The sequence below is a fragment of the Vipera berus genome (assembly GCF_964194415.1).
Source record: "Vipera berus genome assembly, chromosome: 6".
Taxonomy (NCBI): domain Eukaryota; kingdom Metazoa; phylum Chordata; class Lepidosauria; order Squamata; family Viperidae; genus Vipera; species Vipera berus.
This window is the reverse complement of record NC_138208.1, coordinates 68,065,469-68,078,941: the sequence shown is the minus strand read 5'-3', so window position 1 is coordinate 68,078,941 and position 13,473 is coordinate 68,065,469. Positions and strand designations below refer to the sequence as shown.

Sequence of the window (13,473 nt, the reverse complement as noted above, 5' to 3'; positions counted from 1 at the left end):
CTTGCTGTGGACTGCAACTTTAAAAGCAAAATATTATTCATGAAAGAATTATAACTTCTCAAGGTCATTGCATTTTTAGTATCAGGCAGACATGTTGTGTTCAGGACACTGAATATTAAGATTTATGTTAACATCACACACCTTTCAAAGTAAATATTTCATCATTCTTTCTATCAGATTGGTTGAGAGGAAGGAGGGGGCTATCCTATTACTCTGGTTCTTTGTTTATATCTGAAAAACAAGCTTTGATAAATACTATCCCTCTGACTTTAAAGAAAATGAGTAGCTGTTTTGACTGTGAGTGGGATTTAAGTTTTTCTTAGTATGGAATAAAAGTGTGCAAATCCCAAAGGAAATACAGATGGATTGGAAACTAAAACAGAGACTCATGTGCAAACATTTGGGAAATGTTATTACAAGGAAAGGAAACCAACTTCCATAGAAGAAAAACCATACTTTTTAATAATTTAATCATATGCTATTATTTTATAATAACCAGAGTCATTGAGAGTTGAATAAATTATTGGTATTATCCCACTATATAATAATAATTATAGTAATCCCAGGTCCTTGGGAAAGATTTGATAGGTGGATAAAAATACCAAATCCAGCCTAAACATCTGGCTGACCATGCAACCGACCATAGTAATAATAATTGTAATGTAACAATACATTATCATTGCTATTTATTGCACTATTTGCTTCACTGTGTTGTTAGGAGCTTTCAGCATGTCTGAGAATCATGGGCAGATCGTGATTTGCCCAGGGAAACCTGCTTCTTTGTTTTGCTTTGCAGGCCGTTTATAGTGCTGCCCCCTCTGATGGAATGGATAAGAGTCGCTCTGGCTCACGCAGGGCACCGTCGCAGTTTCTCGGTGGATAGTGATGATGTACGGCAAGCAGCCCGGCTGTTGCTTCCAGGAGTTGACTGTGAACCTCGGCAGTTAAAGTAAGTCTGTGCAAAGCAGTGACATTATTTGATAAAGAAATTGTCATGCTGTAACAACACAGAACAAGAGGTCAATTGCATATGCAGATCTAAATCTCTTTACATTTTTTAGCCATTTCATGACATGCATTTCTTTCCATACAGCAACTGAATCTATGAGGCTGATATGCTTGCATGATTACTTGGATCAAGCCTTAAGCCCTTCCCTTTGAATCCTTGTTTGTTTTTCTCATTTGTTATCAGATGCTATTCTTCTCTTCCGAGAGACTGAAATGTTCATCTGATTTAGCTCAAGCTTATTCTGCCTGTTTGCAAAATTTGGAGCTGCTGCTTCAAAGGCTGTAAAATTGCTCTCTTCCTCTTCCTTGCTGTAGCTGGGCCCTTTTCCACTTAGATCCTGCTATAAGATTTTGCTTTTCATGGTGCTGTCTCTTTCTGAAAAGATGCAGTGTTGCTATCAGTTTGGCTTATTTTTAATATAATAAATAAAAGGCACCATTTCATCTCGTAATTTCATAATGCCACTATATATTTTATATGTTGGCTTTTATAAAGAAGGCTGTTGCCATGGTTCTCACATATGTGAAAGTTTAAAAAAACCATAAAAGTCGATGTATTTTGCATTCTGAGAGATTTCACCCACCCCGCCCTTACACAAGATGACTTGGTGTTTGGCATTAAGAATCTGTCAAGGCAGGAATTATCATGTGGTTGCTGAATATCTTCAGAGGAAAACAGAAATGTCAGTTTGGAGGTCTTCTTTGGAGATCAGTGATTTCAACCCCAAACATCCATGAATATTTTTGTCAAGATCGTCACAGTCAATTACAAGATCTTCTTTCGCTATATGAGAAAAGGATCATCTACTGTGTATATGTTAGCAGATTTCAACCTTTCTTGTATCAACGCTAAAAATTTTTTTTCTAATGAAGTTTTAAAGCATAAGACTTAATATATGCCACAAGTGGGTGTTTGGGTTACGGGTGTTAGTGTGTTTTTCATCATATCTTATAAGTGATGAACTTTGAAGCTAAGTAAATAGCCAACCTCAGATTTTATTTATATTTCAGTTAAAAAGTTGAAACTCTTTATTGTTTATTGGGCAGTCACAGTTACAGTCAGTGCTTTTTTTGTAAAAGAAAAAGGTGCCGGAACTCACACATGTCATACAACCCGCCTTGCCTACCCTACAAGGTTCCACCCAAAAAAGGTGCCGGAACTCCGTTCTGAGCGTTCTATGAGAAAAAAAGCCCTGGTTACTGTAGAATAAACAGAAATTTGCCAGATTTTTGCTTATTCCTAATATATGCAATTACTTATGAGAACTTGGTGTCATGTTCATATTCTAGAAATCCCTTATTCATATTCAGGTCTTTTACTAGAATGAGATTAACTTCTCTCCCACTGATCAGATGATGTTGTAGCTAGAGACTGAACATTGCAATAAATTCCAAGTTTCTTTGTTCTTTCTGCAAAATGAAAGGAAACTGTTTCAAGGGAGATGTGCCACTCCTCAATCAAGAATGTAACATTGCCTTGCTCTGAAGACACAATCTGTGTTTCTTGCTCTTCCCTTCTAGCTGTTATCCTATTTAGGCATGCTGGTTTGATAAAGAAGTCCAAATGTTGTAATACTTGCCTGCCAGCAGTTTTAAAATAATACACAATTGCCACCATGCTTGCGCATATCCTCTCTTTTTCATCTTTTTTCTCTTAACTGGGTGAACAGAAGTTTGTATTTAGACACAAATGGTTGGATCAAAACAGTTGTCACTGGTGGCTGATTACTGATTGGCAGTTGTCTATGCTTGGGTATTGACCAAGAAGACCCAAGTCTTGAGCTGTTTAATATTCTGTAGAGGAGTTACCATGATGCTACCATAAGCCTCAGATAGCACAGTGATTTAGTAGGATCTGAAGGTGATAAATCGGTGTTTAGATTCTAAGAATGGCATGTAGTTGGATGACTCAAGAATGGAAAGAGAGTAGACTATAATTGTTATATATTTATGAAAAAACACTTAGGTCCATGATCCTTTTATGCCTTCCACAACTTACTTCCTGAGAGTCTAGTTTGGGTAGATGTAATGAGCAAGCTGAATTGACTTAGAGAAAGCATTAATAACCTTACTTTATTTAAATAAACAAGGAAGAGTAATAAAGTAAAATAATATAGAGCCAAAAAATACAGTAAAACAATATAGGTTTCTCCAAAATAGTTTCAATATCCTGTTCATATGTTTTTCTCCTTGAGTGTCCTTGTCCGCATCTCAAATTTTGACTAATTCTCTAATTTCAGCCATGAGAGCTGCAATAATTAGGGACAAAAATATCACCCCAGCGTGTGGCTGTAAACAAACTCCTTGACAACCCAGCAGTCTTCTGTTGCTGATGATTCCAGAGGATGAATAGGATTTGCAAACTTACTTGATAGGAAATTTGTCTAGATATTCTTATGTTTCATTGCCCAGCCTGAAATGCAGTTTTAAGACTTTCTGAATTGAATCAATATAGCAGAAGAGTGGTGAACTGAGGCCCCTTCCGCAGACCCCATTTCCCAAATATAATTTTCTTCCCCAAACAGTTTTGCCCTACCAGAAGAAACAAGATACCAATATATTTCTTTAACTTTTATGCACTGGCCTGTATTAGGTGTATTAGCTTATTAGAAATTATGTTCAATGCATCTGGAAGGCACTAAGTTGGGAAATTATTGTATGGAAGCAATCCAGTGCATGAAATGTGCATCATCTTGTAGGTCACTTTGCCTCGTAACAATAATAAGAATTTGCTTTCATTCTGTTGCAGTTTCCCTGTATAACTCAAATATAGTCATAGTAAGAATTAACCTAAATGTTATCTTAGCTGCATGTTGCTTGCCTTGGTTGCCCTATCCTATAGACACCTACTCAAATTGTTAGTTCTGACCCTTCAATATAGAATTTTGCTAGCAATGAACATAAGCTTTATTCATTTCCCTTTCTATGTTCCTGATATACAGTAGTTCAGTCCTTTTCAGCAATATCTGCTATCATAATAGCTATGCTGCTATTAATCATTGTAATAATCCTTGATTTACAACTTTAATAGAGCCTGGTCATTACAGTTGTAAGGCACTATGGTCATAAAGCAGGTCATCACAAGATCAGATCCAATTTTATGATTTTTTGCAGTGGTTATTAAGTGAACACTGGGGTTGTAAAGTGACTACCATAGTAGTAAAGTGACCACCACAGTCAAGCAAGCCCATTGTTTGCTATATGTAAGAGATGACTAGGCTGACCCTGAGGGAGGGGTCAAATGTATCATTAGTCTTGAGTCATTTCATACCCACAAAAGATATAAGTCCAGCCCACCTTGAATTCCATTAACTCTTATCTACCCCCAATTTGCTTTGACATTAGTACATCAGGTTCTTATAAAGAGCTTAAGCTTACAATAAACCTATATATACATTTGAACTGCCCGGACTCCTAATTTCACTGTTTTACAATGAGAAAGCCTCAGAAATGAAAGTAGCTAAATTTTATCAGAATTGGGTCACTAATAAAGGAAAATTAAGTCCTGAGTATGAATTAGCTCTAGTTTCCAAGATACAGCTTCAGATCAAAACTGCATCAAAATAATTCAAAATTATGAGGGGGTTGTGCGATTATGCTGTATAACTTCTCTACAAAATGTGATAAGCAATGAGAATGGTGCCACAACAATCATTATAAATTTATTTTTTTATTGATACCAATAACATAACTTTGCATTAATTTATCGGTTTTTCTTGTAACATTTTTATGCTTTTTAACTCTGCAAGAGGTCCCACTGTTGTAATCTGGAGCCAGTGATGGGATTCAGCCATTTCTCACCACTTTGTCAGAACCGGTAGCTAATTTTTTGTTGCCCAGGCCCAGAATGGACTTCCAAAAGTGACATCCACCCAGAGAACCAGTTGTTCACATATTTGAATCCCACCACTGTCTGGAGCAGGGCTGTCAAACTGCTGGCCCTTGGCCTGGTTGCATCATATGGAGGCCGCACCCACCCCAGCTCTGCCAATGAAAAAAAAAAAATCACGATACGTCCTGACACGTCACATGACGCGACGAGTTTGACTCCTGTGGTCTGGAGCCTAATAGCTCTGCCTTAAGGTAAAGGTAAAGGTTCCCCCGCACGTGCGTGCTAGTCGTTTCCGACTCTAGGGGCCGGTGCTCATCTCCGTTTCAAAGCTGAAGAGCCAGCGCTTGTCCGAGGACATCTCCGTGGTCATGTGGCCGGCATGACTAGACGCCAAAGGCGCACGGAACGCTGTTACCTTCCCACCGGAGTGGTCCCTATTTTTCTACTTGCATTTTTACGTGCTTTCGAACTGCTAGGTTGGCAGAAGCTGGGACGAGTAACAGGCGCTCACTCTGATACGCGGCACTCGGGATTCGACCTGCCAAACTGCCGACCTTCTGATCGACAAGCTCAGCGTCTTAACCCACTGAGCCACCGCTCTGCCTTACTCTTAGGCAATTCCAAATCACTGACCAGGTCATTTAGTTCACTCTGTGAAATTAGTTGTGGTTCAGAAGGAGCATACGGTGGGCTAAAGTTTGGGTCCACTGACATCAAGAGCCATAGATCAGCTGCATCTTTAGCATCATCTGAATCTAGAGAGTAAGATTCTGGTGTATCTGGAATTGGCAAGTCATCACCATGGGGTATAGGATGCAGTGCGGATGGAATGTTTGGATATTCCATGGTCTGCTTCTTTCTTGAGATCCCTTTTGCAACTGGGGGAACCATGTGAAAAGATCAGTGGCTACTATGAATTGGTGGGTTCCTCCCACACTATTAGAACTGGGAAAGACATGGACATTTTCTTCTTGTTTACCCAATGACAGAGATAAGTTGCACTTGTAATGCAACAATAATGAGGGGCCCAACTCTTGTCCTGATCCCCTATTTTGCATCCAAAATATAGGTGGTATGCCTTTTTTACCACTGCTGTCATACTGCACTTTTGAGATGCAAATGTAACCTCACCACAGAAGATGGTAGCAGAAGATTTCTGCATTGTTTACACAGTTTTGAGGCATCTTGGCTTCTGAGGGAAAATATCATGCAACTGTTCCTTGGAAATGTTAGGCAATGACACTTTCACAAGCCACCAGATGTAACTATATGATGAATAGATCTGACCAAGACAAATGTACCTTGCTATAAAAGAACAATAAATTACTGTTAGGTAATAATCTTTAGCCTTAAAGTGAAGATAAATTTATACACTTCCATGTGGTACCATTTTCATTGTTCTACCGTACTTTGTCAAGAGGTTACGAGGCATCATGATCATTAGATGCCTCCTTCCCTTATAGGGAAATATACTCGCCTGTATATAAATCTTTATTGTGAAATATCTTGAAAACTTTAGCTAACCAGCACCTTTACCACCTGTTTTTAAAATGCATCTAATCAAAATATGTAAGAATTAACACATTTTATCTGGGAGGTTGATAATTTCCTAAAATTTGTAGATCAGTGTTTCCTGCATTTGACACAATAGGGTGTTTTTAAATTAACTCTTTTCAGTATCAGAGGTTGATAATATAAGCATCAATTATTTTTATGTATGATAGGAATTCATAGGATAAGAGTTTTGGAGGCAGTGTATATTTTTATAACAATTTTTGGAGTTCTTCATTATGATTCTGGACCTGTTATTACAGTTCATTCTGCTCTGGCAAAGCCAATATTGAAATTTGGTTATCCTTTGCATTGCATAGATGTGATTCTGTGGCCTTTGCAAGTGATTCTTTTTCCTGTTAGTTGAAGTGTTGTTTCACCTTGTCTCCCAACATCTGGATTTAAACCAGCTTCTTCCACTGTATTATCCATTCGCCTCAGTATAAGATTAATATCTTATTGCTGGAGTGCCCAATGTGCATGGATTGTTCAGAAATTATATTTCTTCTCCCTAGTTCTAAAGGTCCACAACCTTTTGGGCACTGGGGTGGAGAGAGGTGTTTCTGTGGACCAGAGGGTGTGTGCTTTTGTGTGATGCCTGCATCCCACAGATGGGGCTTTGCTTGTTTGTATGGACCGGTTGCTGGCATGCCACGACCTGGTACTGGTCCACGGACCAGGGGTTGGGGGTGCCTGTACTATACTATACACACAATTATGGTTTTAATTATTGAAAAAATAACTTATATGCTGTTATTTCACCTTTGGAAGTCACAGAGGCTTTTTAAAGGCAGAGAGCAACCAAGAAACCATTTTCAGACTTCAGCACTTCTATTTACATTTTTGCAATCCACTTTCCCTAACATAGCTAACCTTCATACATAGATATGATCTGCATTTCAAGGATGGCTGAAATTTACACTGACAATAATTGCAATTCTGTTTCAAAGAGCTTTGTGAGGATTCACAAGATAAAATTGTTCATAGTATGGAAATGTCCAATGACTGTGAAATTTCAAGGCAGTACACAACTATATTTAGCACTATATAATCACAAAATGTAGGCTCTAGGAATTCAGATTAAGGTAAAAAGCACTCCTAAATCCCAATATTATAAATTGTCTAATTTTGAAAATGATCAGGGATAAGATGCTAAAGTAGCTATTTAGAAAAGGAGACAAAGATCACTTTAAAGACAATGATTTAATTAGACCAATTAAGTGCTTATGCAACTATTTGCACAGTTACAGTTTTACATGAACAGTCAAAATGATTTTACAACGTCTAAAAAAAGGGAAAGAAAAAATGGCCCTAAATTACAGTCCTTGATAAACTGTAGGAAGTCTGCAGAACTGCAAGAGTGCCCCATTAAGTGCAAAAGTAATGTTAAGATGCCTCAAGGGCTTTCCAAAGTCATGCTTAAGAAGAGGGAACAATGAAATGATTGCTGGATCCCATCCCCAAGTTGCTTTTTCACGAGGCAACTGGACTTTCTTATTTTTCTTTGAAAATGTTTCGCTTCTCATCCAAGAAGCTTTAGAGCTGAAGAAGCTTCTTGGATGAGAAGTGAAATATCTTCAAAGGAAAACAAGAAAGTCCAGTTGTCTTGTGAAAAAGCACCTTTGGGATAACTATGACCTAGATCAGGGCTTTTCAAGCTTTTCAACCATTGTACCACTTTTAGGATATGGAAACATCTGAGTACCACCAGTCGCCTAGCAAGATGTCAAAAACTTGATGACCAAAAAAAAAAAAAAGGAAAAAAGTGATGAAGTACAGGTAGTCCTCGAGTTACAACAGTTTGCTTAGTGACTGTTCGAAGTTACAATGGCACTGAAAAAAGTGCCCCCCAAGCCATAGTCAAGCAAGACACCTGCCTGCCTGCCCGGCGGCGCTCTTCCTCCTGTCCGAGGTTTTCATTGTTGTGAGCATTTTCTGTTGAGCATTGGCAGCGGGGGTGGGGTGGGGTGTTTGGTTTTTATTTCCCCCCCTCTACTGGGTAGTTGCAGCAGGTTTTGGTCACTTCACATGACCCTGGGACACAGTGACCGTCATAAATATGAATCAGTTGCCAAGCATCTGAATGTAAATCACAAGACCCTGGAGATGCTGCAACATTCCAGCTGATCTGCGCTTCTTCTGGGCTCAGCAGAAGCACCGGGATCAACGCCGAGCTCCAGCTGGAGCCTGGCACTGATCCTGGCACTTCCACTGAGCCCTGACAGCTCCGAAGAAGCACCGATCAGCTGGAAAGAGGCACTGATCCTGGCTCTTCTGCTGAGCCCTGACAGCCCTGCAGCTCCAGCCGTCTCTCGCTCAGGCTTGTGTGGTGCTGCCACCGGTTCAGCTCATTCCCCTCCCCTGCTACCACTTTTCTAGGATGGTCGCGTACCACCTGCCAGGTGCCAATGTACCACAGGTGGTACCCGTACCCCTGTTTGAAAAGCCCTGACCTGGATGACTGAGAATCTCTATAGACATTTGCTGATCCCATGTTTGGTATAATAAAACCTAGCTGTTAACGCTTAGCTGGTTTCATCCTGTTTCCTTCCTTCCATAAGAGATAGAAAACAAAACTGACAGCAACCAGGCAGACTTTATGGTAAAAGACTTGATGTAATTTTTTATGTTTACTAGGAAAGAATTGTTAATAGAGGCCAGATCTAGAACAGTCATTAGAAATTAAAGGAAATAGCAGATGTACATCTCTAGAGCAGTGTTTCCCAACCTTAGCCAATTTAAGATGAGTGGACTTCAACTCCCAGAATACCCCAGCCAGTAATGCTGGCTGGGGTATTCTGGGAGTTGAAGTGTACACATCTTAAAATGGCTAAGGTTGGGAAACACTGCTCTAGAGTATCACAGGTTGAAGATGCTACGGTACTTGGCTGCGTGCAAGATGGAGTTTTTCTTCTCCGTTAAATGTTTCCATCCTACAGTCTACTTTTTTCTCATCAGACAAAAAAAAAGGGGTGGGGTGGAGACTCTTTCCAGCTCCAGGAACCAGTATTTTATGTCCGAAAGCCTCGCCTTTAGCCCAAATCTAAAGGTCTCTGTCTATTAGCTCTAATCTGTCTTGAGTTCTTGCTTTTTCCTGACAATTACTGGGCTCCTTTAAAATTTAAAATAACAATCAAATGTCATACTGTAACTGCAGTTCTATATTAAGGGAAAGAAACTCAGGGCAAAAATGTGGCACACCCATCTAGAAGAACCTGGTAGGAATAGTTGTGGTTTTGGGGGTGAGATTTTCTCTACGTAAATCCTCCTTGACAGTACATTATTTAGGTTTTCTGTTGCAATGGCAGTGTATGTCATTCAAAGGCAAAATGTGGCAGTGGAAAAACGAGTGGCTAAAATCTCTTTCGAAAGAATGTTCTAACGCTTTTCTTCGGTTCGCAGGATTGATGACTGCTTCTGTGCTTCTCGGAAACTGGACGCAGTAGCCACAGAAGCAAAGTTCAAGCAAGACCTAGGGTTCCGGATGTTGACCTGTGGCCGAACAGACCTGGTCAAGCAGGCCATATCTTTACTGGGGCCAGATGGAATTAACAGCATGAGTGAACAGGTATAAAGAATTATAAACCATGTAGAAAAAAAAGAAACTTAGCTTTAAAAAAAAAGAAAAGTTTGAAATTAAATATCAATTTTCTGAACAGCTCAAAACAAAGCGCCTAGGGGAGAATGAGTTCCTTTTACTTGGATGGGTTGCTTATGTGGGGAGTTTATTATAGACATATTCATGATCAGACATTGGTAACATAGATAAGGGCGAGTTTCCCTGTTCTGTTTTCACCAATAAAGAAATAATAAGATTGTATACGCACATTATTCATATTTGCTTTAAAAATCTCTAAAGCAGGGGTCTTCAAACTTGGCCCTTTTATGACTTGTGGACTTCAACTCCCAGAGTTCCTCAGCCAGGCACGCTGGCTGAGGAACTCTGGGAGTTGAAGTCCACAAGTCATAAAAGGGCCAAGTTTGAAGACCTCTGCTCTAAAGAAACAAAACAAAAACTTTAAGAATCCTGAAACATTGAGGAAAACTTAGCCCTACCATAAAAGAGAGGTCTCTTTGCAGAATGGAAGCAAGTTATTTTTTTCTTGCTCCATCCATTTGTTGTCTTTTTGGTGCATGCACCTCTCTTTAATTCGAACAAACAAACAAAAACCGAGTTCTTTTTCTTTCTTCATTCATATTTTTGGGTAATGATTAACTCTCCCTTTCTGACACATTTGTGCCTAATGCTGTCAACGAAATATTAATCACAAAGGATATCTTGATCAGCTGCACAGAGTATTTCAGATTAATATAATTTTTCAGCTAGAGTCTCTGTAGTGAAGAGCCAGTTAATCTAGTTTTCCTCCAAACAGGGCAGCATTTCCCTAGAGCTAGGAACTCTCAGCAGAGCTGCCTGGCATTTCATTTCAAATTAAATCAGTATATATTAAAGGCAAGCATAGCAAAGCTTCTACTCCTCCAATTGCAGTTAGTAGTTTGGGCAATTAATATAAAGCTCCAGCCTAAACTGTTAAAATAACCACATAAAAATGATGAAGGACTACGTTACAAAATAAATGCCTAACACTAGAGTGGAGTCCAGACTCCATAAAGGTCTTGAGATTAAAACCTTCATCTTGGCAAAGAAGTTGATCAAAATTTAATAAACGGCTGTTTAAAAAGAATGCTTTACTGGTAGTCCTTGATTTACAGCTACTCATTTAGTGACCATTTAAAGTTACAATGTTACTGAAAAGGTAACTCATGCATAACTATCGCAGCATCTCCATGTTCACAGGAGCAAAATTCAGGCACTCGGCAACTGTCACGTGTTTACAATGTTTGCTATGGTTGCCATTTGTGACTTCACAGCTGGTTTCTGACAAGTAAAGTCAATGGGGGAACCAGGATTCACTTAACGACCACATGATTCTTTTAATAACTGTGCCAAAAAAGTTTGTAAAAGCAGTTGTGACTTGCCTAACTACCCGTCTTGCTTAGCAATGGAAATTCTGATCCCAGTTGTGGCTGTATGTTGAGGACTACCTGAACTCATCCACATTTTGAACATTGCACATATGTTTTTCTAAATAAAATTTGAAAAAAAAGGTTTGATGAAATAAATGGGCAAACCCAGACACACAGATCAACTTCATATTTCATAAGGCTATCATTTGACATAGAGACTCATGGACACTTATGGGTATTTCTTGTGAGATTATTTTTCCTGCCTATCATGCTAGTGATTAGGTTAGCTATATAGTTATCTCCGGTCAATTTTTCCTCACGTATCAAATAACACTAAATAAAACTTGTCTGAATCAAATAATATTAAATAAAACTTGTATGAATCAAATAATATCAAATAAAACTTGTATGAATCAAATAATACCAAATAAAACTTGTATGAATCAAACAATATCAAATAAAACTTGTATGAATTAAACAATATCAAATAAAATTTATCAGAATTAAATCATATCCAATAAAACCTGTCTAAATCAAACAATATATTTGTGGACTGATAGCTGTTTGCACATGGTCTAATATCATGCTTCTTGTATTTGAGCCCTAGTCTGGTCACTAGGGCCTCACCTTGTGATCCTGAATAAAATATAGGTTATAAATCAATGATTATGAATACTGCTATCCACACAGGGTATGACTCCATTGATGTATGCTTGTGTGCGGGGTGATGAGGCCATGGTCCAGATGTTACTGGATGCTGGAGCAGATCTAAATGCTGAGGTGAGACTATTCTTATGATTGCATCTGTTCTGGGAAGACAGGTTAAAAACGCAGGAAGCCAAAGATAAGGGCACTCATGTTTTAAAATGCTGCGTGTCTTTGTTAGAACAGCTAAAATGTAAAATCCAGGTTTAATCTTTTTTTGAACCATCATCAGGAACATTTTTACCCTCTGATACATGTAACACTCCCTCTCTTTAATAATGGTTCTTTCATACAGGGATGAAAAATAGAATCCTTGAAAGCCAAAAGTTATTGAGCAAAGCAGCAATGCTCATTCAGCAATGACATCAAGACCTAGTATTTACTGATAGTAAACTCAGGGGTTCTCCACCTGTGGTCTGTGGACCTCTGGGAGGGCCTGTCATCATAGGGGGTCCGTGAAGGCTTTAAGAAATGTTATGATTTAAAACTTGAGTGAAGTCTTGGGGGTCCTTGGCTATTGTCTGTGGCCACAAAAAGGATTTAAAAGGGGTCCATAGTGAAGAAAAGGCTGACAACCACTGCTCTATGGTATCTTCCAAATGCATCACTTCATATTATCAGCAGTATTATTTAATGATCAAAACATTTTAGTTCCTAATTTGTTAAACATGGCCAGACAAATCTTATTGCATTCTTTGACCAAGTGACCAAATTAGTGGACTGGAGGAATGCTGTGGATATAATTTACTTGGACTTCAGTAAGGCATTTGATAAAGTAGACCACAAACTACTACTTGATAAGATAGAAAAAAGTGGGTTAGACAGCATCACCACCAGATGGATTCGGAGCTGGCTGACTGGCCAGACTCAGTGTGTGGTCCTCAATGGAACTGCATCTACATGGAGGGAAGTGTGTAGTGGGGTGCCCCAGGGCTCTGTCTGGGCCCAGTGCTCTTCAACATCTTCATCAATGATTTGGATGAGGGGATAGATGGGGAACTCATCAAATTTGCAGACGACACCAAGCTGGCAGGAATAGCCAACACTCCAGAAGATAGGGTAAAGATACAGAAGGATCTTGACAGACTTGAATATTGGGTGCTATCTAACAAAATGAAATTCAATAGTGAAAAAAGTAAGGTTCTACATTTAGGCAAGAAAAACCAAATGCACAGGTATAGTATAGGTGGTACCTTGCTCAATAGTGGCAACTGTGAGAGAGATCTTGGAGTCCTAGTGGACAATCACTTAAATATGAGCCAGCAGTGTGCTGCAGCTGCCAAAAAAGCCAACATAGTGCTAGGCTGCATTAACAGAGGATAGAAGCAAAATCACGTAAAGTGTTAATACCACTTTACAATGCCTTGGTAAGGCTACACTTGGAATACTGCATCCAGTGTTGGTCACCA

General features: G+C 39.1%; 1 protein-coding gene across 1 annotated transcript in view; it reads left to right on the top strand.

The window, feature by feature from the left end:
- ABTB3 (ankyrin repeat and BTB domain containing 3) overlaps window positions 1-13,473 on the top strand; it is a 235,063-nt gene that overhangs the window by 170,340 nt on the left and 51,250 nt on the right. Inside the window, exons 4-6 of the mRNA XM_081330650.1 lie at window positions 797-949; window positions 9,794-9,959; window positions 12,050-12,139. Of these exons, the coding sequence (XP_081186776.1) occupies window positions 797-949; window positions 9,794-9,959; window positions 12,050-12,139 (409 nt within the window). The remainder of the gene's footprint in view (window positions 1-796; window positions 950-9,793; window positions 9,960-12,049; window positions 12,140-13,473) is intronic.